This window comes from Petromyzon marinus, chromosome 54 (assembly GCF_048934315.1).
Source record: "Petromyzon marinus isolate PM22_M1 ecotype Great Lakes invasive population chromosome 54, UKy_Petmar_22M1.pri1.0, whole genome shotgun sequence".
In the NCBI taxonomy this organism is placed as follows: Eukaryota; Metazoa; Chordata; class Hyperoartia; order Petromyzontiformes; family Petromyzontidae; genus Petromyzon; species Petromyzon marinus.
The window spans coordinates 4,202,161-4,228,388 of NC_133720.1; the positions used below are offsets into that span (position 1 = coordinate 4,202,161).

Below are 26,228 nucleotides of genomic sequence, written 5' to 3' on the forward strand. Positions count from 1 at the left end.
GATGTGTGAGTCAGTGTATGATGTGTGAGTGAGTGTATGATGTGTTAGTGAGTGTATGATGTGTGAGTGAGTGTATGATGAGTGAGTCAGTGTATGATGTGTGAGTGAGTGTATGATGAGTGAGTGAGTGTATGATGTGTGAGTGAGTGTATGATGTGTGAGTGAGTGTATGATGTGTGAGTGAGTGTATGATGTGTGAGTGAGTGTATGATGTGTGAGTCAGTGTATGATGTGTGAGTGAGTCAGCAGCAGCGTGAGTCAGTGTATGATGTGTGAGTCAGTGTATGATGTGTGAGTGAGTGTATGATGTGTTAGTGAGTGTATGATGTGTGAGTGAGTGTATGATGAGTGAGTCAGTGTATGATGTGTGAGTGAGTGTATGATGAGTGAGTGAGTGTATGATGTGTGAGTGAGTGTATGATGTGTGAGTGAGTGTATGATGAGTGAGTCAGTGTATGATGTGTGAGTGAGTCAGCAGCAGCGTGAGTGAGTGTATGATGTGTGAGTGAGTGTATGATGAGTGAGTGAGTGTATGATGTGTGAGTGAGTGTATGATGAGTGAGTGTATGATGTGTGAGTGAGTGTATGATGTGTGAGTGAGTTATGATGTGTGAGTGAGTCAGCAGCAGCGTGAGTCAGTGTATGATGTGTGAGTCAGTGTATGATGTGTGAGTGAGTGTATGATGTGTGAGTGAGTGTATGATGTGTGAGTGAGTGTATGATGAGTGAGTCAGTGTATGATGTGTGAGTGAGTGTATGATGAGTGAGTGAGTGTATGATGTGTGAGTGAGTGTATGATGTGTGAGTGAGTGTATGATGAGTGAGTCAGTGTATGATGTGTGAGTGAGTCAGCAGCAGCGTGAGTGAGTGTATGATGTGTGAGTGAGTGTATGATGAGTGAGTGAGTGTATGATGTGTGAGTGAGTGTATGATGAGTGAGTGTATGATGTGTGAGTCAGTGTATGATGTGTGAGTCAGTGTATGATGTGTGAGTGAGTGTATGATGTGTGAGTGAGTGTATGATGTGTGAGTGAGTGTATGATGAGTGAGTCAGTGTATGATGTGTGAGTGAGTGTATGATGAGTGAGTGAGTGTATGATGTGTGAGTGAGTGTATGATGTGTGAGTGAGTGTATGATGAGTGAGTCAGTGTATGATGTGTGAGTGAGTCAGCAGCAGCGTGAGTGAGTGTATGATGTGTGAGTGAGTGTATGATGAGTGAGTGAGTGTATGATGTGTGAGTGAGTGTATGATGAGTGAGTGTATGATGTGTGAGTCAGTGTATGATGTGTGAGTCAGTGTATGATGTGTGAGTGAGTGTATGATGTGTGAGTCAGTGTATGATGTGTGAGTGAGTGATGATGAGTGAGTCAGTGTATGATGTGTGAGTGAGTGTATGATGAGTGAGTGAGTGTATGATGTGTGAGTGAGTGTATGATGTGTGAGTGAGTGTATGATGAGTGAGTCAGTGTATGATGTGTGAGTGAGTCAGCAGCAGCGTGAGTGAGTGTATGATGTGTGAGTGAGTGTATGATGAGTGAGTGAGTGTATGATGTGTGAGTGAGTGTATGATGAGTGAGTGTATGATGTGTGAGTCAGTGTATGATGTGTGAGTCAGTGTATGATGTGTGAGTGAGTGTATGATGTGTGAGTGAGTGTATGATGTGTGAGTGAGTGTATGATGAGTGAGTCAGTGTATGATGTGTGAGTGAGTGTATGATGAGTGAGTGAGTGTATGATGTGTGAGTGAGTGTATGATGTGTGAGTGAGTGTATGATGAGTGAGTCAGTGTATGATGTGTGAGTGAGTCAGCAGCAGCGTGAGTGAGTGTATGATGTGTGAGTGAGTGTATGATGAGTGAGTGAGTGTATGATGTGTGAGTGAGTGTATGATGAGTGAGTGTATGATGTGTGAGTGAGTGTATGATGTGTGAGTGAGTCAGTTGCAGCGTGAGTGAGTGTATGATGTGTGAGTGAGTCAGCAGCAGCGTGAGTGAGTGTATGATGTGTGAGTGAGTGTATGATGAGTGAGTGAGTGTATGATGAGTGAGTGAGTGTATGATGTGTGAGTGAGTCAGCAGCAGCGTGAGTGAGTGTATGATGTGTGAGTCAGTGTATGATGTGTGAGTGAGTGTATGATGTGTGAGTGAGTGTATGATGTGTGAGTGAGTGTATGATGAGTGAGTCAGTGTATGATGTGTGAGTGAGTGTATGATGAGTTAGTGAGTGTATGATGTGTGAGTGAGTGTATGATGTGTGAGTGAGTGTATGATGAGTGAGTCAGTGTATGATGTGTGAGTGAGTCAGCAGCAGCGTGAGTGAGTGTATGATGTGTGAGTGAGTGTATGATGAGTGAGTGAGTGTATGATGTGTGAGTGAGTGTATGATGAGTGAGTGTATGATGTGTGAGTGAGTGTATGATGTGTGAGTGAGTCAGTTGCAGCGTGAGTGAGTGTATGATGTGTGAGTGAGTCAGCAGCAGCGTGAGTGAGTGTATGATGTGTGAGTCTGTATTAGGTTGAGTGAGTGTATGATGTGTGAGTCAGTGTATGATGTGTTAGCGCATGATGAGTGAGTCAGTGTATGATGTGTGAGCAAGTCAGCGGCAGCGTGAGTGAGTGTATGATGTGTGAGCGAGTCAGCGGCAGTGTGAGTGAGTTATGATGTGTGAGTGAGTCAGCAGCAGCGTGAGTGAGTGTATGATGATTGAGTCAGTATTAGGTTGAGTGAGTGTATGATGTGTGAGTCAGCGCACGATGTGTTAGTCAGCACATGATGAGTGAGTCAGTGTATGATGAGTGTGTCAGCGTATGATGTGTGAGTCAGTGCATGATGTGTGAGTGAGTAAGCGCATGATGAGCGAGTCAGTGCATGATGTGTGAGTGAGTCAGTGCATGATGTGTGAGTGAGTCAGTGTATGATGTGTGAGTGAGTCAGTGTATGGTGTGTGAGTGAGTCAGTGTATGGTGTGTGACTGAGTCAGTGTATGATGTGTGAGGAGTCAGTGTATGATGTGTGAGTGAGTCAGTGTATGATGTGTGAGTGAGTCAATGTATGATGTGTGAGTGAGTCAGTGTATGATGTGTGAGTGAGTCAGTGCATGATGTGTGAGTGAGTCAGTGTATGGTGTGTGAGTGAGTCAGTGTATGATGTGTGAGTGAGTCAGTGCATGATGTGTGAGTGAGTCAGTGCATGATGTGTGAGTGAGTCAGTGCATGATGTGTGAGAGAGTCAGTGTATGATGTGTGAGAGAGTCAGTGTATGATGTGTGAGTGAGTCAGTGTATGATGTGTGAGTGAGTCAGTGTATGATGTGTGAGTGAGTCAGTGCATGATGTGTGAGTGAGTCAGTGTATGGTGTGTGAGTGAGTCAGTGTATGATGTGTGAGTGAGTCAGTGTATGATGTATGAGAAAGTCAGTGTATGATGTGTGAGTGAGTCAGTGCATGATGTGTGAGTGAGTCAGTGTATGGTGTGTGAGTGAGTCAGTGTATGGTGTGTGAGCGAGTCAGTGTATGATGTGTGAGTGAGTCAGTGCATGATGTGTGAGTGAGTCAGTGTATGATGTGTGAGCGAGTCAGTGTATGATGTGTGAGAGTCAGTGTATGATGTGTGAGTGAGTCAGTGCATGATGTGTGAGTGAGTCAGTGTATGGTGTGTGAGTGAGTCAGTGTATGGTGTGTGAGTGAGTCAGTGTATGATGTATGAGAAAGTCAGTGTCGGCTCCCTCTGTTCGCGCCGTCGCCCCCCCCCGGCTCCGTCGCCCCCCCCCCCCCCCGGCTCCAGGGTGGTAGGGTAGCCAGCAACCACCCCCGGCCGCCTTTGGCTCCCCCTTGGGGAGGCCCCTGGGAACGGATCGGAAAATTGTCGCTGGGATTGTTGGCCGGTGAGCGGGAATGGAACTCGGTCCGCCGAGTTCGTAGCGCAGCGCGCTAACCACTAGCCTCTGAAACTACAAAGATTGCACATGTAACGGACTGTTGGGGCAAGTGCTGTTAGTGAACACCTATTAAGGCCGCCACTGTTACACACGAGGAGGTGGGGTGGGCAGCAACCAAGCCCGGCCTCCGTTGTCTCCCCCAGTGGCGATGTTTAGGGACTGTCCATAAATGACGTCACGCGATTTTGGACGATTTTTAACCCCTCCCCCCCTCGTCACACGGCGTCACAAAAAGTCAGACCCTCCCTCAAATATGACGTCACAAAGCTCTGCCCCCCAAAACCATATTTCCATGCTTCAAATCGCTTTAAACTATTGTCATTGTAGTGCGTATTTAATGTGGCGCTGCACTCTGATGTTGTAGGAGAAAACATTTATTAAAAAGTCTATTTAATTAAATAGAACGTGCTGTCTATATTTATTTAAAGTTGCGCATTTTTACGTGACGTCACATTTCTCAAACCCCCCCCTCGCCTCGTCACACATCGTCACAAATGTTTGACCCTCCCTCCTAGGTGCGTGACGTCGTTTATACTACACACCCCACCGGGTACTCATTTGAGGCCAAGAGCCGGTTCAGATCATCATCACTGATAGTCGTCGGTGGCCGTGAGCGGGAATCGAATTCTGGGGCGCTCGCCACTACCACGACCGCTACCCACAACAACGACCACGCTTGCTCGTGACGACCTTGATCACTGTTACATTGCTTGTATGGCTTTATTGTGGTGATTTCTAAAACATCTTTTGGTTTGGCCATGTTTGTTTGTTGTAGTACGGAGTTAGACTGATGGCCTAAATCTAAGTTGTCTTGTGGTTGTTGTTTTTGTTGTTGTTGTTGTTTGACTTGCATCCCACTGGGATTTGTGCACACAGCGTTGGTGTACGGTGCTTTTTCTGGAATATTTCGCTGTTTTTTCCTGGATTTTCTGTTTGCACAAAGTCACATAGTCACGATTTAAAGCTTTCGTGACTGCAATGATTCATCTTCTTTGGTTCTTTCTTTAAAGTCACGTAGAATGAGAATAAAATAATAAATTGATAAAATAAAATAACACAATAATATTCTCATGACGTTTCGGCCACAACACAAGCGGCCTTCATCAGGTGAAGGGACGAGACTGTCTGGTAGGACAGCGCTGGAGTGGAACGTGGCTCTTTCACTCCAGCGCTGTCCTACCAGACAGTCTTGTCCCTTCACCTGATGAAGGCCGCTTGTGTTGTGGCCGAAACGTCGTGAGAATATTATTGTGTTATTTTATTTTATCAATTTATTATTTTATTCTCATTCTACGTGACTTTACCGAAAGAACCAAAGAAGATCACATAGTCACTTTATGTTCATGTTTTTGTTTTTTTGTTTGTTGCGGTTGCACCCGATGCAAGAGCCGAATGGCTCAAAGGGCTATACCAAAATAAATGAAACTGAAATATATGAAACTGAAACTTGCCATATTAACAAACCATTGCCGGCACATGCAAGGCAATTTGTGGGTAGAGTAGACGTGGAGGGAGTTTTTTTTTGTTTTACCTTGTTACGGTTTTAAATCTTGTAGCGTAAACTAAAGCAGCGTTCTTCGTTTGTCAAAGTCCTCTCGGTGGACCCTGGTGGCCTTTTTTAGCGACGGCCCCCACTGACGCACGGTCCCCCGACAAAAGCTATGGGACCTCTTTTTGTTGTTGGCGGTATCCAAAATGTAGAAACAATAGGGTTGACCAATAATAGGGGTTTTCCCCTTTTTTCTGGCAACAAAACTGAAACCTTTTTACAAGGATTCATGTCTGCATTAACCACAATACCTGCAGTCAAAATGCAAACAAAAAACATACTATGATAATATATGCATTGTCCTTGAAACTGATTGGTCCACGCCAAGAGATGGCTTTCTTTTGAGCCTCGATCCAATTGGTGCTCGACCAGATGACGCCAAGAGGCTCAAAAGAAAGCCGTTTGTTTTCTTTTTCATTTGTACCTGATGATGATTGCTTGTGTTGCAATCGAAACGGCGTATGCTATTATTTAATTTATTATTTTATCTTTCTACGTGACTTTACCGAAAGACCCAAAGAGTAATTCCTGCAGTCACGAAAGCTCCAAATCAATTAAGAATACGGAGGTTGACATTAAATTTTGATTTAAAGCTTTCGTGACTGCAGGGATTCATATTCTTGGTTCTTTCGGTAAAGTCACGTAGAAGGGAAACAATAAAATAATACAAATATAAAACAATAAAATTATCACGACGTTTCGACTGCAACACAAGCAATCCTCATCAGGTGTGAAAACCACAGCAATAATTTTTTCTTCAAATTTTTTCTTCAAATTTTCTTGCTGTGGTTTTCACACCTGATGATGATTGCTTGTGTTGCAGTCGAAACGTCGTGATAATTTTATTGTTTTATATTTTTTATTATTTTCTTGTTTCCCTTCTACGTGACTTTACCGAAAGAACCAAGAATATGAGGTTGAAATTGTGAATCCAGCATCTGGAGGTTAAAAACCTCGCAAATCTGACACCGGGGGTCGCGAGCCCATCCCCCCGTAACCAGGGGCAACAACGCGGCGCCATTTCAAATCCCCACCGCACACCGGGCGGACCCTCCCGTGTCGCGGATTGGTCGGTCGCCGTCACGCGGTGGTGGGGGGAGGGGCGGTGCTTGCGCGCTGGGGCCAATGGGCAAACGCCCGTCGGGGCTGGGTAGAGACGGAGGCCTCGGCGCGCTCTCTCGGGCTGAGGGAAGGAGGCCACGGGGGTGGTGGGGGGGTGGTGGAGGCCAAAGGCCGCGCGATGTTGGACGACCTCGACCGGCTTCTCGACGAGGCCGAGACCGCGGCGTCGTCGGCGGCGGCGGCGGCGACGGCGCCGGGGCCAGACAAGTGCGCCTCCCCGCTCCTCCCCACCCCCCACTCCTTTCGGCTGCATACGCGAGTCAACGCCCACGAAGTGGGCTAGGAGATGTTAACTACCTCACCTGGTACACAGGAGGTCGTGGGTTGGATCCCGCCCCTGACGACCCCTGCTGCTGTATATTTGGAGTTTGCGTCTCGCTCTCATCAACATCACGGTGGCTAGGAGATGTTGACTACCTCGCCTGGTCTACAGGAGGTCCTGGGTTCGATCCCGACCCTGACCATGCCTGCTGCTGTTTATTTGGAGTCTGTCTCTCATCATCATCATCACAGTAGCTAGGGAGATGTTGATTACCTCGCCTGGTACACAGGAGGTCGTGGGTTCGATCCCGCCCCTGACGATGCCTGCTGCTGTATATTTGGAGTTTGCGTGTCTCTCATCGTCATCACGGTGGCTAGATGTTAACTACCTCGCCTGGTATGCAGGAGGTCGTGGGTTGGATCCCGCCCCTGACGACCCCTGCTGCTGTATATTTGGAGTTTGCGTCTCGCTCTCATCAACATCACGGTGGCTAGGAGATGTTAACTACCTCGCCTGGTATGCAGGAGGTCGTGGGTTCCATTCCGACCCTGACGACGCCTGCTGCTGTATATTTGGAGTTTGCGTGTCTCTCATCGTCATCACGGTGGCTAGGGGATGTTAACTCCCTCTGGTGTGCAGGAGATCGTGGGTTGGATGCCGACCCTGACGACGCCTGCTGCTGTATATTTGGAGTTTGCGTGTCATCATCACGGTGGCTAGGGGATGTTAACTACCTCTGGTGTGCAGGAGATCGTGGGTTGGATGCCGAACCTGACGACGCCTGCTGCTGTATATTTGGAGTTTGCGTCTCGCTCTCATCATCATCATCACGGTGGCTCGGAGATGTTAACTTCCTCTCCTGGTATACAGGAGGTCGTGGGTTCGATCCCGCCCCTGACGACGCCTGCTGCTGTATATTTGGAGTTTGCGTCTCGCTATCATCGTCATCACGGTGGCTTGGAGATGTTAACTACCTCGCCTGGTATGCAGGAGGTCGTGGGTTCCATTCCGACCCTGACGCCCGCTGTACATTTCGAGTGTGCGTGTCTCTCCCTCTTCCCCGGTGGTCGCGTGGATTTCTCTTCGGGTCCTCCGGATTTTCCCTCCACATTTATAATCACACAACACGCGTTTAGAGTATTGGGCTCCTATAAATTTCCACGCGATAAGCCACTTGGAGGGGTTATAATTTGTGGCCAGGTCGCTTCCGAAAAAGAGCTACGCAGCTCAGTGGGCTGTGCCTGTTTACATTAAAATAGTTTATTGTTTTAATCCTGATGGTACCGTGTTCTCCGGATTATAAGACCGCACCTTCACCCCCCGAATTGTAAAGCAAAAGTTGTGGGTGCGTCCTATAGTCCGGTCGTTGTGACAAGCGGCGGCATTGCTCGTGAATTTGTGCACATAAAGCAACACCGCAACACATGTCAATGACACTACCCTAAAAGGAAAACAACTATATCATAGGCGACGTTTCGGGAAACGGTCCCTGGTGCAATGCAGCAGGTCCATGATCCGAAACGTCGCCAATTATATGTTATTGACAAATATGCTCATCCTGTACGTGTGTGTGTGTGAGAACAGCATTTGTCTAACTGTATTGACACCGGGCACAGGTTTTGGGTGCGTGTTACATTCCCGAGCGTCTTATAACCGGTAGAAGTCGATATATTTTAGAGGGCCGTTGATGAAGGGGCCTTCAGAAAGAAGGCACTTTTGGCGTTTAACTCAACAGGTGGGGTCCGTGGAGTGTCACATTGACGATGGGAAGGTGGAAATTATATGCACGCATTTGTCTATAATAAATTATATCCAACGAATCCCGAGTAAAGCCTGAATATCCCAATACCGGTGTTGCATTGAGATATTTGACCAATTCTTTAATGGATATTGTTTGGATGTTCTTGAAGATTGTTCAAATAATTAGACATTTTTTTATCAGCGACATTTTATTTTTGTAAAACTTGTAGACATTTATAGTAGTTGAAAACATGCACGGAGTTTTCCAGTCCACATCCCTATCTCTACACTTGCCCTGGTGTTTGAAGCAAGTGTATGTAAGCTGTCAATGTGCGAAGATGTATCAGTATTTTTGCAAACGTGCACTAAAATACAGGATGGTCCAGATGTATAGGGACGCTCATTTAATTATCTAAAACGTTATATATTTTTTAAGTAAGGTTCATTTAAAAAACAGAAATCTATAAGCAAAGAGAAAAAATGTTATGGGTCAATTATTTGCGGGTAACAAGACATCTGCACCACCCTGTACACCATTGCTTGATCATCGTCAACATGTTGTACATCACTCGGATTGTAACATGATTTCAAATCTATCGGGTGGAACTTTTTTTTTTTTTCAAATTTGAATTGTTAAACGCCTTAATGTTACGTAAAGCCGGTAAAATGCGCTTGGTACACTGAGCCATTATTGTAACATGTGGATAGCATTCAAAGAGTGTGTTTGCAAGAGTGAATATGATATGAACATTTAGTCTAAAAAATAACCCTGAAGATTACATGTTATCAGGGTTATGATTGTTAATGTAGAATTATATATACTGGTAAGAGCAATGAGATCTTAAAGTGTGATAGAAGAGAAAATGTTGCCTGAGTCATAACACAAGTAATCTTTTTGTCGTAACGTAATTACCGTGTTATCCTCAGGAAGGTTAAAAAGAAGAAAGATGAAGACAACATAGAGGCCCTCCTGGAAGAGCTCTTAGAAGTGGAAGATAAGCCAATGGTAAGCATGCTATGTGACCCTGTAGTCCCAACATGACTCACTGCTTGCTTTTTTATTGATATCGCTCTGATCTTCGGGAAAGTAATTAGAAGCACTGCTTCACGGTCATTAGAGTAGAATTGGGTTTTACTGACATTATTTTAGATGGCAACGCTAGTTTATCAAATATGTTTCGCAAACTCTGGCTTAGTGGCTCCACTTCAGTGGTTGGCTCAATGTGTATATAAATTGAAAAGGTTGCTATCTATGAAAAGCTACATTATGGAGGATTGTGAGGACTGAAGTTTGAGAAACACTGATCTATATATACATTAGCTCATACCTGTCAACTCCTTATCAGTGCATGCTTTATTACAGACCAATTCAGACCATATTGGTCACCCCGTACCATTATAAATCTCAACGTTCATCCTACAAAGTCCCATCACAAGGGAGAAACACAAACGAATAGACAAAAATTATGTTACTGAACAAAAACTTTTATGTATTCAGTTTGGTAATTGATGTCAATGATGTTACTTATCATGCTACTGTTTGTGATCTTGCATGCTGATGCTGCTGCTTGCTTGATATGCGGATGCACAACAATAAACACATTACATTATAAAGGGTTAAAAACTTTTTGTTGGCCGTATGATTGTTTTTGCCCGTATTGAAACGGCTGTACGCCATATGGACCTGAAAACTACATTTCCCTGTACAAAAATATAGGTAAACGGTATGGGTTTGACAGGTATGTTAGCTGCATTTTGCAGATTTCATAAGACTAAAAGTCAGAACCATATTTAACATAGATCTCCAATGTGTTTTTCGGTTGTACCGCGTATTGTTTGTCATGATGTCCGAAATTTCACTCCACGTGGAGCAAAATGTCTGTCTTGATTACCCACAAAACATTAAAAACCCACATTTTCTGTTTTTATTAGATAACCTGTTATGACTTCATAGGTACTTGATCATTCACTTTCATATGATCCTTATGGCGGGACCCCAGGGTACCAAATAATACAAAATGGTCGAGGCAATTAAATATTTTATTTCTGCGTCACTATTTTTTCCAGGGGTGTTACTTAACTCCGCGACTGGGGTACCAATCAATCCGACATCAGTGCTACTCCGCGATGTCGAAACGTAGCAAGGACGATTGAGCTGAAACCCTGAACGCTCGTACGCACCGTGGTGGTGCATCGTGTACAGCTCGTCGAGACGAGTCGATTGCCGCATCGCCGACCATCAACAGACTAGAAATGACTGCATCACGGACATTATGCGAGAGCCTGGGTGCTATGGTACACCGGGGTACTGCCATAAGGTTCATATGTAATCTTCTGCCCACAATTGGCCACGCAATTAACTTAAACATTAATGTAATCTTCCTATTCTCAAGAAACCCTACCACCAGGACAGTGGACCAGATATGGGTTATACATTTTATTTCAGGATATCCCACAATTTTAATAATCAGTGATATTGAAAATGCAGTGTCATGTCTTGCCTAATTGTGATTGACTAATCCGAGGCTGTTTTGTTATATGTGCAGGACGTGCCATAGATTAGTTCTCAGGTTGAACCGCGTGTTGTTTGGCGTGATGTCCGACGTTTCGCTGCATGTTCTGGGAGTTTCTTCAGGAATTGAACTCGAGCAAATGAATGGCTTCTTTATTCATTACTCCAAAAATGCATCTCTTCATAGATCTTTGGAAAACTTTTAGGTTTATACTTGTTTCTTTGTGAACAACCAGGTCTTATCCGAAACGAATAAAGACTGCTGAAATGCACATATTCCAAATTATGCTTTTAAAGCATGTAGGAAATTCTCCGTTCATAAAATATTTCAAATACCAATAATGTTTCAAAGCATCTTCAATTCGTTGTTTGGGGATTTCTATCTGATAAAAGCTCAAATGTCTCGTTGCTGTTACAACCCCCACCAAGTCTCTGTCCCTATGATATAACCCACAGCCTAAAGCCTGCAGAGCTGCCCGTGTTCCTCTGGCACAGGTGGCCCATGTGGACCCAACCAAAGAAGCTACGAGGAGCTCTGCAAGCAGGTACTCCCCTAGCTTACCAAGATGGAGGTACCATAAATTTGGGATTTGTGAAGTGTCTAAATACTGCCACATCTCAAAACACGGCATAAGAAAGTGTGACATCGACACGTCGAGAGGGCTTGGGAAAGAGGATGATTTTTAAAAATCAGGAAATATGCTTTTATTCGGAGGGGGGGGGGGTGAAGCAGAAACTTTAAGAATTCGAAAGCTCGGGGTGTTGACGGATAGAAGACCACAGTCCAGTGTAGGTAAGAATGAAGATACTGGAGCAAGACAAATAGGGATGGAGTTGGCAGTGCAGATGACCTGAGGAAGAAAGTTTCAGACAACGTAAACAGCATCAGAAAAGGAGTATTCTGCCATTGAGCAAAGGATGACTGGAGGTTTAGCTTGGAAGCCTGAGTTGTTTGAGCAAAGAGTCGAGGAAGGAGAATAGAGTGGGATGAGTTAAGGGAGGCATGCGGGGTGAGTTCACAAAGAATATTGACAATAGTGTGGTCGACCTTTTAGTTAATTCAACATTGAATTGGGAGCCATTGCAGAAATTTTAAGATTGCGGTGATATAATCTCTAATGGTGTAGGTGAGGAGTCCAAAATGTGTCAATATGTGTTAGATTAAACTCATGAATAAAATAGTATGAATATTATATTTTAAAGCTAATGTCAAGGAGATATCGGTCTCTTTGTACACTTTCTTGAAGCCATTGGCAAAAAAATTCTAGTTATTAATATATCTGTTTAAATAAAAGATGATTGCCTTATTCAGGAAAACATGTAGAAAGTGATAGCCATAGCTTACAAATGCGATTATAAAGGAATCCTTAGAATTAATAATTCCAATAGCCTTCTAATGTTTAGTCTCCTTTTAAAGCCATCACCTGCCACACCAGTGAGTTTGTGAACCTTGTGTCACCTGTTGTGGAAGTCAGGGTTAAGTAATTAATTCGATGGAGTAAAATATGGGATACTAGCGGGAAGTACCCGGCGTTGCCCGGGTGAAAAATATATTTCAAAACTTCTCTTAAAAACCTTACATATACATACACAGATACTAAGCTATTGTGAAGGCCCGGTGGTCCGTTTGTCCATTTGTCCACCAACAAAATTATAAGAGGCTTGCAAAAGTCCAAAAAGTTATAGAAAGTGTGGGGTCAATAGTTGATGTAAAAGGTTTCCGAAAATTGTTGACCCCCCCCTCAAAAAATATCTTTACCCCAGTGTAGGTATATAGGTATATATACCTACACACCTTACATACAACAGAGTAAGTAGTATCTATTGACTCTGTAGTTGTATCTACTGACTGTATAGTAGTATCTACTGAGCCAGTAGTAGCTACTGACTGTTTAGTAGTATTTAGTGACTGTAGTAACTACTGACCGTAGTAGTATTTACTGGGCCTACAGTAGTATCTACCGACTCTATAGTAGTAACAACTAACTCTATAGTAGTATCTGCTGACTCTATAGTAGTATCCACTGACTATAGTAGTAACTACTAACTCTATAGCAGTATCTACTCACTCTATAGTAGTATCTACTAACTCTAGTAGCTACTCACCGTCGTAGTATGTACTGACTGTATAGTAGTATATACTGACTGTAGCAGTATTGACTGACTGTAGTGGTATATACTGACTGTTTTAGTATCTACTAACTCTGTATAGCAGTATCTACCAACTCGATAGCAGTATCTACTATCACTACAGCAGTACATACCGACTGAGGTGGTACCTGCTATCACTACAGCAGTGCATACTGACAGTGGTGGCACCTGCTTGCACTACAGCAGTGCATACTTATTGTGGTGGTACCTGCTATGATTACAGCAGTGCATATTGTGGTGGTATCTGCTATTACAGCAATGCATACTGCTGTGGTGGTACCTGCTTTAACTATAGCAGTGCATACTCATCGTAGTGGTACCTGATATGATAGCAGCAGTGCATACTGACTGCGGTGGTACCTGCTTTCACTACAGCAGTGCATACTGACTGTGGTCGTGCCTGCTATGATGACAGCAGTGCATAGTAACTGTGGTGGTATCCTGCTATGACTACAGCATTGCATGCTGATTGTGGTGGTACCTGCTATGACTACAGCATTGCATGCTGACCGTGGTGGTATCTTGCTATGACTACAGCAGTGCATACCGACTATGGTGAAAAATTAATGTATGCTGTCTGAAAGCCACTGTAAGCGTGAACAATCAATTAAGACCTGAAATGGTTTATCAAATCTTTCCAATGATTGCTAAGCCAGAATCCATCTTCTCGGTTGAAATTGTCTCTGTGCTTGTATATGTGGATAGCCTCACGAACGAATCTCTCATGGTACCATGAGACAATTTCAACCGAGAAGATGTATTCTGGCTTAGCAATCATTGGAAAGATTTGATAAACCATTTCAGGTCTTAATTGATTGTTCACGCTTACAGTGGCTTTCAGACAGCATACATTAATTTGTCGTCTCCCCCCTCCTCTTCTCAGAACATAGATGGACTCGTCCTTATAAATAAACTGCCAAATCGCTGCACGTGGCGCTGACGTTTTAATAAATAAATAAATACACCATTTAAAAATAAATTTATTAATGCAAACCGACACACCTGATGACGACCGTTTGTGTTATGGTCGAAACGTCGTGAGAATTTTTATTGTTTTATATATTTTATTATTTTATTGTTTCCCTTCAACGTGACTTTACCGAAAGAGCTAAGAATATTAAATTAATGAGTTATCTTTTCATTTGTATGTTATGTTTTTTAGTTTTCAGACGTTTTAGAATATATATTTTCCCGCTAGTAGCAGTATATATCGACTCTATAGCACAAAGTCCTCACTTGACAGAGTGCCGTGACGAGGCCTAGTCCCGTGCAGAGCCCCCGGCCTCGCCTAGATTGCCCGGCCAGCCGAGGCTGGGGCCTGGGCCGCTATCCCCCTCGCGCTACAATAATACAATTTAATCGCTATAATTTTAGTATCTACCGACCCTATAATAGTAAGTGCACACATCGGGGTGAAGGGGGAGAGAAGAGGACGTTACACTTTGATGAATTTACCTCAGCGTTGCGTGTACATTTTTTGCATTTTGAACGCGAATGAGAAATGGCGTCCGCCCTGCGGTGACGGCGTGAGTGCGTTGCCAGGGGCAACAACTCGTGTCGGCGTCTCGCGCATGCGCAGCAGCGAGCCGATCGGCAAAAGTAAATAAATAAATAAAGATTAATCGCGCCAAAACGCGATTTTAACCTCTTTAAAGTTTAGGGATGAGAAAACGAAATAGCCTATTCCCACCGCGGGGCCCAGGGCGTGTCGCCCGGCAAATTTTTTTCTACGCGAACCCCACGGTCCGAGAGCCAAATCCCCCCCAAGCGAGCGTACGCAGACAGACAGACAAAAAATGCCTTATGTGATATTTACACATGTCTGGAATAATAACAGTGATCTCTAGTATCAGGCAGGTTAGGCAGAGCTGCCTATTAATGAACTTATGGTGTCATTATATGTGGCGTAATTTAAGCAACATAAATAGACCCAGGTAAGCTGGATATAGAGGATTACATGCCTTAGCATATTGGGCAGATGGATTGTTAACTAATTAGTTTGCAGAGGGGGTTAACCCCAATTTGCTGCAGTAGATATGTCACAATATAGACTATGTTAGTTAAAATCCACAAAGCTGGATCCTAGATAATATAAATGTTTGACTATATTTCTGGCTTATGAACATATGTGCCTGTGGAGGATGGTAGGAATTTGATGATGGAGCGTAAGAAACTTCGAAGTATGGAGCAAATCCTTGAAGGATAGGGCTAAAAATTGCATTTGGCTAAGCGTTTTCTTTAAACATCATATTTAAAAACGTTTATGATACTATCCAAATAGTTCCAGTATATTAGTGTGTTTTTAAAAACTTCCTTCAGTGTAGTATGCTATGTACGTGAATAATTATATTGGTCACAATATTCTCCTGATTACAAGATGCACTTTTTCACCTGTATTTAAAAGAAAGTTTGGTAGTACGTCTCATAAACTGGTTTGTGTGTCTGACCAGATTTGTATAACTGTATTGACAGCAAAGGCAAATTTAGTTGTAAATCTTTCTTTCTAAGCACGTCTCATTACCTGGTGCCGTAGTGGCGATATGGTAACTACTTTGCCTGGTATACAGGAGGTTGTGGGTTTGATCCCGACCGTTGGGGTTTGCATGTTCTCCCCGTGGTCGCGTGGATTTCTCTCCAGGCCTTTCGTTTTTTTTCCCTTCCACATTTAGAAACCTGCGTTTAAAATATTTGGCTGCTATATAAATGTCCACGTGATAAGCCACTTCTTAAGGTTATTATTTGCGTCGAGGTCGCTTCTGAAAAAGAGCTCTATAATTCAGTGGGCCTTACCTGGTAAGATAAAAAAAATAATTGACAGTTTTTAATAGTACGTGTGAAACCAATTTAAACGTCAACATATGCCTGCATTCCATGCTTTGCATGATGGTTTCCTGAGTGTGGCGCTGTTGAGCTGTAAGATCGCTTGTCTGCTGCTGCTGCTGTCTCGTGCGTTGCTCATGCAAGGTGCTGCCCCGTTTATCTGGGGGGAAGCAAGCTTCCATGCGGACTGGGAACTACCATTTCATGCAGGTACCCAGCTTATACTGATAGATGCACAGTAACCAGACGATACATCACATCTACTAGATCATGAACATAGGAAATTCCCAAAAAACACTCTGCCACATAAAAGAAGCAACTAGCTCTTATCACTCAATTCAAGTCTAAGGTGCTCAACTCTGCTGATCTCTTTTTGTGATTTATCCATTATATTCGCAATTGCTGTGGTTCTTCAGTACACACATGCTTCGCGATTTTAATGGTATCAGTTCCAACTTCATCATTTGTCACTTGGCTGGAGCAGTAGTCTGCTCATCAATCTTTGGTGGTGGCTCGGGTTACCCCTTCTGTATGTTCAAAGCAGTAGAAAGAAATATCGTGAATTATGAGAAATAATACTTTGTTTTATTGTGAGTAATGTATAATAACCCAGTGGTGTACAAGGATTACCTGAGTGGGTTACTCTAAATGGTTCTGAAGAATGTTCAGTTAATTCCTCGAAAAAATATCTGTGCAGACATTAATTTCGAATGTGAAGATATTGCTTCATTTTCCCCAGATAATATACTTTACTATAGATTTGTGCATCGTGAAGCAATGACGTGTATGCTATTATGGGGAATATATTTGGCAGCATCATGCAATCATTGGCTAATTTCCTTTATGGAAATGACATTGTCAGAATTTTGTTCATGAGGGCTATCGTTCAGTGGACTGAAATTCATTTTCAATGTCTGGGTTTTGGGCTGAGTAGGGGAGCAGAGTCCACCTCATCTTGGTAATGGCTTCTTATGCTTCCCGCTCCTCCAATTAGCACATTTGGCTTCCTATGATGCAAAAGAAGTTCAACGTACATATACACTTCTCGCTCCTCCGATTAGCACGTTTGGCTATGTACGATGCTGTCAAGCACGTGCGTGGTCTGGAATTGTCCAGTTGAAGTTAGATCTCAGCTGATGATTGTGCCTTTTGAGTATGTTAGTCCATGAGTAAGACAACTCAATGTCCAAATGTGTTCATAAACATTCCCAATTTTCACTGCAATCACAGTTGTTGATATGCCTCTATATTCAAGGTTGATTTTCCCACCGTACATTCCAATACTCACATCGACACATGCTGCACAACAAAAATAAAACTATACATATGAAGGCATAATGGTGAAACATCTTCAGCTGCCAAGCATTCGATCACTTCTCCCTTGTCATATGCATATTCCTGTGAGATGCAATTGGAATTGTCCTGCTGCTGCTACCTGTCTGAATTTAGAACATTTAACAAGTGATTGGATGATAGTGTAGTAATAGGTGTTACCCTTTTAACTGGCACAAAAACTGACACCTTTATTCAAGGCATCATGTTTGCAATAACCACAACACAAGCAGTCAAAATGCAAACAAAGAGACAACTCTGATAATAATATGCACTGTCTTTGAATTTGATTGGTCCACACCCGAGACAGCTTTTCTTAGAGCCTAGTCTCCACTGGTGTTGGACCAGAAGACGCCAAAAGGCGTACAACTCTAAAACAGTGCACTGTCAGAGTATTGAGGGCTCGGGGTGAGCATTTACATTATGAGACCTCCTTTGCCAGTAACAAGATATAGTAATAGGTTTTACCCTTTTAACTGGCACAAAAACTGACAATAAAATAATGATTGGATGATGTTTCAAAATTCCCATTGGCCAGAGCACTCTACAATGTGCAATGTACAACATTTAATATAAACGTTCTCTTAGTATTTCATGGAGGGATACACAAACCTAGTGGGATCCGTACATTTTAAGATGTAATATAGTTTCATATTCTTGGTTCTTTTGGTAAAGTCACGTAGAAGGGAAACAATAAAATAATAAAAATATATAAAGCAATAAAATTGTTTTTTAAAAATGAATAAAAAATATATAAAACAATACAATTGTTTTTTTATTGTTTTATATATTTTTATTATTTTATTGTTTCCCTTCTACGTGACTTTACCGAAAGAACCAAGAATATGAATCCCTGCAGTCACGAAAGCTTTAAATCAAAATGTAATATAGTTTGTCAGGCAGTTTTATTTCCAGAGCTACGTAACACTGTAGTCCAGAGTGGAATGGGAATTATTTGCAACTATTCCATTTTTGTTCCAAAAACATTTTGTTCTCTCCAATTCGGTTTATGACGATTTCGTTTTTTTATTGCATTGTCAAAATAACATTCCATTCCAATTTTCTTTCCCCATCGGTGCTGTTCCAATAAAAAATGCTTTTAACAGTACTGAGAAGAAAATGTGTGGGTCCAAATTGAGAATGCTTCTTCAGCTATTCTAAAACACCTTGTACGGACTGAATGCAAAGCTACATTTAAAAATGGCTATGCTCATTTTTAAACAATAATTTGCATTCCCAAAACCTCATTACATTTTTAAGCATTAAATACCCCACTAATCCAATGTACCAATTAACATTGCACTCATTTAATTCCCTTCCGTTGTCATTCAAAGAAAATTGTGGTGGTGACTGAACTTGCTCTTCCAGTCACATTTACAAGTCTTTACAGTGGCATTTGATGAAATTGCTTAGTTCCACAAGATAGAACATGCAAGGTGAAACATGACTCAAAACCCATCTGCCACATCCTATGAGTACATCTTTGACACGTGATGCCCTAGTGTCATGGAATTAAATTTCATACCCTCCTCATCTTTTATATTGCGCTAGCTTTGTTACATTTATTGTCGTACAATGACCAATTTCTTGATACACACACGTGTAAATGTTTTAGAAGAGTAATGAACAGGAAACAAAAACATAATGTTCAGAAATAATGTTTACATTTAACTGTATTGGTTGTTAAGATGTTCTCCACACATGCCTTCTCTCCATACTGCTGTTGTTTTTCTCCATTTTATTATTGCTTAATATTTTAACAAGGATGTTATTAATCATATGATATTTTTTTCATACGCTATGAACGTTTGCATAAGTTAGTCTTTTAGAATAATGTAGCTATGTATAAATTAAGTAAAGTTACGTATATTCAATTGTGTTATCTTGGAAAGCATTTACATACTACTTCTCTAAATCCCACTTATGCAGCTAAACAATGTTATAGGTGTATATTATATATTTTTCACAGCTTTCCCTTGCGATGGAAATGGGCTGCCCATTTAGTCTTTGTATATTCAAAGAAACCGTTATATTCAATACCTTTGTGTAAAGTCTATTCCAAAACATAAGTTGGGTGAGATTATAACACAGTTCGGCATGGTTATAATTATGCAGTATAACGCTTCTTTGACATCTGATAAATCATTGTATGGCATTCACAAATCCAAAAAAACTCCCCATATTATAGGTGCAATGCTGTGTAGATTTACCATTGAACACGTAATTTCTTATATGTTACTTATTGGAACTTAGTGAAACCCATATATAACATTATTTTTTAAAGGCACTATTGCATATTTATAATCACGCATCCCCTTAGATATTACGGTGTATTGCATATTGAACACATTCACACTGTCCATTAAACATCATAAATAACTTGTATTCTCAAAATCGCATTACATGTCGAAGCATTGATTGGATTTTCCCGTGACATCTAAGGTTTTTGTCTATTTAATTGTGTGCAATTTGCCTTTCTCATATGTCAGAGTAAAATATCGGCATTCTGCCATTTATATAATATTTTGTATATGCTGATCTTACCCCAAACCTTAAAATGTATATGGCCTTTATCCCCATCCTCACTCTGCATCTCCCTATGTTGTCTTTCTGTTGCATCAAAGAGTACTATTAACATTTTGAAGCAATATGAACAGAAATTGTCCCGGTACATTGAACAAATAGCTGCTTTATTTGTTGGTTGTGGTGGAGATTGGGTTGAGTGACTGATTGGCTAATTGCAATTTTTTTTAATAGGTTGAATCCAATGAACTGTAATTGGTTTGCTCAGTGATTAAACTACGGCTTGGGAAACGGAATCCATTCCGTGTACGAGCAGCTTGATTCACCAACAACTAGAAGTAAAATGCGACTGTGGTTATAGCACTTTGAAGGGTTGCGAGTTCAATTCCTGTTTAGGAATCAGCTCGGCTCATCATCTTCCCGGCATCGATAAAATGAGCACCAGTTTGCGGGAAGCCAACAGTGTTTGTCCTTTGGAGACATTTGTTCCCGTAAAATGTGCATGACATTTTCTCACCACTGGCTCGGGGCAGCCAACAGTTGATCGCAGCCGTATTGCACGATTGAACAAAGATTTGATTGGATCGCTAGAAGATTCTGTTTGCATTTAACCCTAACCCTTTCCTCATCCTCCACAATAACATGGTAAACACTATATAGTTTTTTTATCTTTCTCTGTATGGAATTAATTTTTTACTTTGGTTTGACATTTATCATCATGCTCTTTGGTTCTTTCGGTAAAGTCACGTAGGTATAAAATAAATAATAATAATCATTATTATTATTATTATTACTTCCCCTCCAGCCTTCTTACGAGTGGGTGCAACTGTTGAGGTGGTGTTCTGTCATTGGTGTGCTCTTCTGAATAAAACATTTCCTTCCTGACTGGGTGGAAAACTGATTTCCAAGTCATAGCTGATTGCTTGATTGCTTGCTTGATGGCTTGAATGATGAGCTAGGAGGTGTTTAGATTTAATTACTGATTGATTGGAATATTATTTGTACAGCCTGATGAGTTTGTTTCTGTGGTGCAGGGCATGTGACAGGCTGCACTGCACAGTGTGTGACTTCCGCGTGGTGACATTTGACAACATGGAGTGGCATCACTCGTGTGACTACCTCTTCTTTCGGTGAGCACTCCCTTCCCACTACATGACACACAACGCTTTGTAATTGTAAGCGGATGCTTATTCCTGCTTGCGTGTGCATTGCATTGTGGGAAGTGGTAGTATAACAGTTAACGAGCTGCACTTAGATTCCTGCGCTACGATTCCCGCAAACAGCCAACACCAGTGACAATTATCTGAACCGGTTCTTGGCCTGCCCTAGGTCGACTTAGCCATAAATGGGTACCTGGCGTGGTATGTAAACATCGCCACTAGGGAGACAAAGGTGGCCGGGTGTGGTGCTGGCCACACACCCCCTCGTGTATCGTTCCGGCCTTCATAGGTGCTCGCTAATAGCACTTTCCCCAACAGTCTGTTAAGGTTATGCGGGGGATCTATATCCTTTGTGCATTGCATTGTGGGGAGCGGTAGTGTAGCGGATAGCACGCTGCACTACGAACCCGGCAAGATTCCCGTTCGCGGCCAACACCAGTGACGATTATCTGAGCCAGTCCTGGGCCTCCCTAGGTCGACTCAGCCTCAGAATGAGTACCTGGTGTGTTGCGTAGTAACATCGCCACTGGGGGGAGGCCAAAGCTATTGGGCGTGGTGCTGGCCACCCGCCCCCTCGTGTACCTAGCCGGCCTTCATAGGTGCTCGCTAACAACACTTGCCCCAACATTCTGGTAAGGCTTTTTCGGGGGATCTGTGTCTTGTATGCATTTTATTTAAAATTGTTTGTACAAGTACGTGCATTTGCTTGCATGTACGTGTGGGTGTATTTGTATATGCGAGTGCCTGTGTTTGTTTTTATGTGCAGTTGTGTGTTTACACTTGCACGATGCAGGGGGTATAGCAGTGATACAGTGGATCATGAACTGCATGAGAAACGCTGTGGCCTGTATTTTGTGGCTGAAACCGTTGGTGGACCTAGCCTATAGCTCCACTCGGCCTTCAATGAACACCTGATATGGTTTGTAAACATCAGCACCAGGGAGAAAAGGCCACTGGACGTGTTGTTGGCCTCACCACTCCCCAGGTGTCGTACTGGCTGTCGTAGATGCTAACAGCACTTTTCCCCTGCAACCTGTAATATTCAATTTTAGGATGTGTGTTTGGCAATGCATGCCTGTGAGGCGTGGCCAATTAGAAAGGAATACGATGAGAATGGAATTTTTTAAATGTGGATTTGGGGGAGAGTTATGAAAAAATCTAGACAGAAAGAAGAACATGAGAAGTACGTGGACTCGTTTTAACTATTAAGAATAGGAACACAAGCTGGACTGAGCAGATGGCGGTGAGATGGAAGGAGCTGAAGGAGGCGATTGGTGTGAGAGGGCTTTCCGAAGTCCATCGACGGAAGATTATTTGGCAAAAGACTGAGCGGAATGAGTCCAGACCAGGCATTGCACTTCTCAGTATCAACTAAAGTGGCACAACTTTAGAGGTTCCAATTTCTTTACGTGACCAATAACAATGGATTATGTGATAACCATTTGAAATGAGTGGGTTATGAAATAATTCAATGTTATTGGTCAATTAAACAAATTGGTACTACTAAAATTGTGCTGCCTTACGTGGTACTGTTTCTATCCTGGTCTATGGGCAATGCTGGATGGTGTTCAACAAGGAAGAACGTACGGACATGTAAGAAAAGCAGTGGAAGACATCATCATGGATTAGACTATTAATGTTTGTGTGCCTTTGTCTTTTTGTGGTGATGCTGGCGGTGGTGGTGCGCTTAGCGCGTTGCACTACGAACCCAGCGACCGAGTTCGATTCCCACTTACGGCCAACACCAGTGATGATTATTTTAACCGGGTCCTGGGCCTCCCCTTGACTGGCTCAGCCTGAAATGAGTACCTGGTGCGGTGTGTAAACATCGCCACTAAGGAGACAAAAGGCAACCGGACGAGGTGCTGGCAACCCCCACCCCCTCATGTGCCGTGCTGGCCTTCGCAGGCGCTCGCTAAAAGCACTTGGCCCCGACAGTCTGTGAAGGCTATACGGGGGGGGTCTTTGTCTTTGCAGTAACAACATGCCGGACGTGGAAAAGCTGCGAGCGAGACTGGTGCGGCGCTTGGGCACGCGGGCGTACGCCTGCCAGTGCAGCTGGCGTTCCGTGCAGGAGCCCACCGAGCCAGGATCCAACCTGCGCTGGGTGTGCAGTAAGCATGGCCCGAGCTCGTGAAGGGTCCCCCCCCCCCCCGCCATGGGTAACGGCGACAGGATTAGACTCTGTCCTAAGTGTGTGTGTATATAAAACTAAAGAGTGCTGTATTGCCAGGAAACGTATTTCCCTCTTTGTAAATGAAGTGTAGTATCTTCGTCTTCTTTTGGGCTCTGGTCTAGTGTATATTGTAGTTTTGTGTAAATAGGATTCTCACTTTTCTGAGTGGTTTTGCTGCTCAGCAGGCTGGCTACCTGATTTACAAACCATGGCAATAGTTGTAAATATTTTGTTTGGTTCTATTAAGTCAATCGGGACTGGTGGCACACAAATTTGAAGGTACAGTTGGAAAGGTTGAGAGTTAAAATCCCGACTAGGGTCGACTCAGCCCTGTGACCATCGGGGCTCCATCGAATGAATACCGCTATGTAAGTTTCACCCCTGCCAAAGGAATGCAGAATTTATACCACTGGTTCAGGGCTCTAACAGAAGGTGAATGGCAAGCCCATGCTCATATGAGCATCAAATTATTATTACTTTTTCCACACGCTTCAGCCTTGAGTCTTGGTTACGATGTAGTCATTGCAAATAATGAACACCTTAAGTGATGTGCATTGTTAACATATTTTTTTTATATTTGGTGCAATTGTGAACAACAGCCATATCGAACACTAGTACATCTAATTGGCATAATAATTGGTTCACTGCAGCTCAAAGACTCACTCCTACAAGGCGTGTGGTGAAGTTAGGAGATTCCCATGTGCTTGGGATTTGAAGGCTGAACACCGGAATCAGTGATCTTGCCGACAATGTGTTCAGGGAGGCAGTTCCATGTCCGGACAGCAGAGTGAAGGAAGCTTCTTTCCAGGGAGCTCGTTCTGGCAACTGGGAGTCCAATGGGGATGAGGTGGACTTGGGCACTCGAAAGGATGATGGCCGATGGACAAGACTGGTGATGCAGCCTAAATAGAGAACGCACCCAACAGGACCACCGCCGCCTAGGTGGAGCAAAGATGGATAAATTGGCATCGCAAGATCGAGGAATGGAGATGCCATGTGGGGGAGGCTTTTATCCAGTATTGGATTGATCATAGCTGTTGACAGTGATGAGGCTACATACACGCAGCCTTGATACATTTCGAGACTACACGGTTTGCTCTTGAGGTTTGTTGGCCCACACAGCTCTATCTTACGGCATTGACGCACATCATAATAACTAGTGAGCACTGCTGGTAGTGCTGTTCATTAATACATGTTCATATACAGTAATTAATCTAAGCAGGTGTTGTATACAATTCTTCAAAAGCAGAAGTGTGATCCAAAAGAAGTGCTTTCGTGTGAGTCAGCTAATGGACGAAAAAAGGACGGAGCATGGATACTGATCGTGGTGTGATATTTGCCAGAGGAAGAAAATTAAAAAAAAAATATCTTCAATGAGAAATATTTGGCATAAGTACATTGGGGATCATTATTTTTTTTTAAAACCAAAATCTGTTTTTTTGCAGAGAAGGATAAATCTAAAAACGTGGCAGCATGTAGCCGTTTTTAAGCTTCTGCCAGAGTGGAGCTTAGCCACCAGGCAACCGGGCATTAGTCCGGTAAATGAGCCCTGTAATTGGGACTCCTCACACTGGCGACGACTAATGACAAGCAAGGTAAAGGTGCAGCCTGCAATTACCAGAGAGGCCCCCTCTCTAGCCATATGTGGCCTATTCTTCCACGCTGACCAGAATTGTTTGGAAGAGGTGGGAGTAACCCACACTTTACCCCTCCGCCACGCAACCCTTACGTTGACTGACTGTGTGTGGTAAACCCATTTATACTGCCGGGTGGACAGAGGGTGATGGGGGAGATTTAAGAAACTTGCAGCATTGTTTGAAAATTTCCCGCTGGTGAGATTGAACGGGCAACCCGTGCGTGCATTCCAACTCTGGTGCGCTAAAACTTTACACCACAGCAGCATCTGGGCATGGCTTAAATCTCAACTTAAATCGGCCAGGGGCTAAGTTAGGTTATTCATGGTATCAGACGGTTCATCTCTCAAAACCAACTTACCAGGAAGAAATGCAGTTTCCGAGTGCGGCGCTTATTAAAGTGTTCCGTCGAAAAAATAATAGTTCGTTTGACTTCAAAGAGGGAAGGGTGGGGGGGGGGGTATTATGGTGTTCAGTTGTGACTTTGAGCAGGAACTTACCTTGGTTTTGTCAAAAAAACCTGCATTATGCAATATAACTGTGACGTGCAGTTTAGAAATACGGTTGTGGTGCTCGCTGTTCTGTGTTCTGTGTGTGTGCGTGGCCTTTGAGAGTTGAGGGATTTGTTGTTGACGGCAGGTCCGCATTGAATGTGAGCAAATGTGTGAATTGCAACTGATTCACCACCCTGTTCTGTTGTGTAAAACAGCAGGTGGAATCGTCCTCGTTTGCTTGTGAGCAGAATGGAGATCCGTTTGCAAGTGGCTCTGTGGGCAGGTTCTTTTGTTCCTTTTCCTAACAGGGTTTTGAGTTGAGTTTTTGCTTTGGCCGTGAACCATCCGTCCTGGTGTTTATCTGCTCACCCAACATTCGCTAATAAAACACATTCTGGACTTCTGTGCTCTTGTTGATCGATTTGTGCTGTTCAATCAATTGCGTATGTGAAACTACTTTTTACATTTATTTGCAACTTGCCTGGGCACCCAAAGAGAAGATGTTGAGATCGTAGATATTTTGAAAAGCACTCATTGGCGTGATTAAGCTGTGCAGCGGGTGATTGGCTGATATGCTCCTTTCTGCTAACTTATATACTTTGTGGTGTGGCAATTATGCAGTGGGCATGCATTGGTAAGTTTCTAAGCAACGCAGCTCAAAAAGGCATAAATAGCAAGGATATTCAAATTAAACATTTAAATGTACAAATTTCAGTTGACCTCAGCCAGTTTTGTAACTTTTGGAAGTTGATTAATTCTAATAATAATATAATCTGCACCAGTGGTTTGGGGATGTTAAATTTTTTGAGAGGTCCC

The 26,228-nt window shown here is 43.0% G+C and overlaps 1 protein-coding gene across 2 annotated transcripts; it reads left to right on the plus strand.

Annotated features, from left to right (window-relative positions):
• The first annotated feature begins 6,629 nt into the window (after positions 1-6,629).
• CFAP418 (cilia and flagella associated protein 418) lies at positions 6,630-25,811 on the plus strand. 2 transcript variants are annotated; one of them, XM_076052093.1, is made up of 7 exons: positions 6,630-6,815; positions 9,538-9,616; positions 11,579-11,667; positions 16,238-16,303; positions 20,983-21,078; positions 23,086-23,222; positions 25,628-25,811. In XM_076052093.1, exons 1-7 carry the CDS (start codon positions 6,727-6,729, stop codon positions 25,654-25,656), a joined length of 585 nt encoding a protein of 194 aa, XP_075908208.1. In that variant the 5' UTR covers positions 6,630-6,726; the 3' UTR covers positions 25,657-25,811. The 2 variants fall into 2 exon arrangements, with proteins under 2 accessions (XP_075908208.1, XP_075908207.1); XM_076052092.1 differs by lacking the exons at positions 6,630-6,815; positions 16,238-16,303 and adding an exon at positions 7,166-7,852.
• The last annotated feature ends 417 nt before the right edge of the window (positions 25,812-26,228 follow it).

Coding starts and splice junctions, on each gene's coding strand:
- CFAP418 (XM_076052092.1), top strand. CDS start 7,368: ATGTTAACTACCTCGCCTGGTATGCAGGAGGTCGTGGGTTCCATTCCG. Junction 11,668..20,982: donor ACGAGGAGCTCTGCAAGCAG/GTACTCCCCTAG, acceptor TCTGTGGTGCAG/GGCATGTGACAGGCTGCACT. Junction 23,223..25,627: donor CAACCTGCGCTGGGTGTGCA/GTAAGCATGGCC, acceptor TGTGTAAAACAG/CAGGTGGAATCGTCCTCGTT.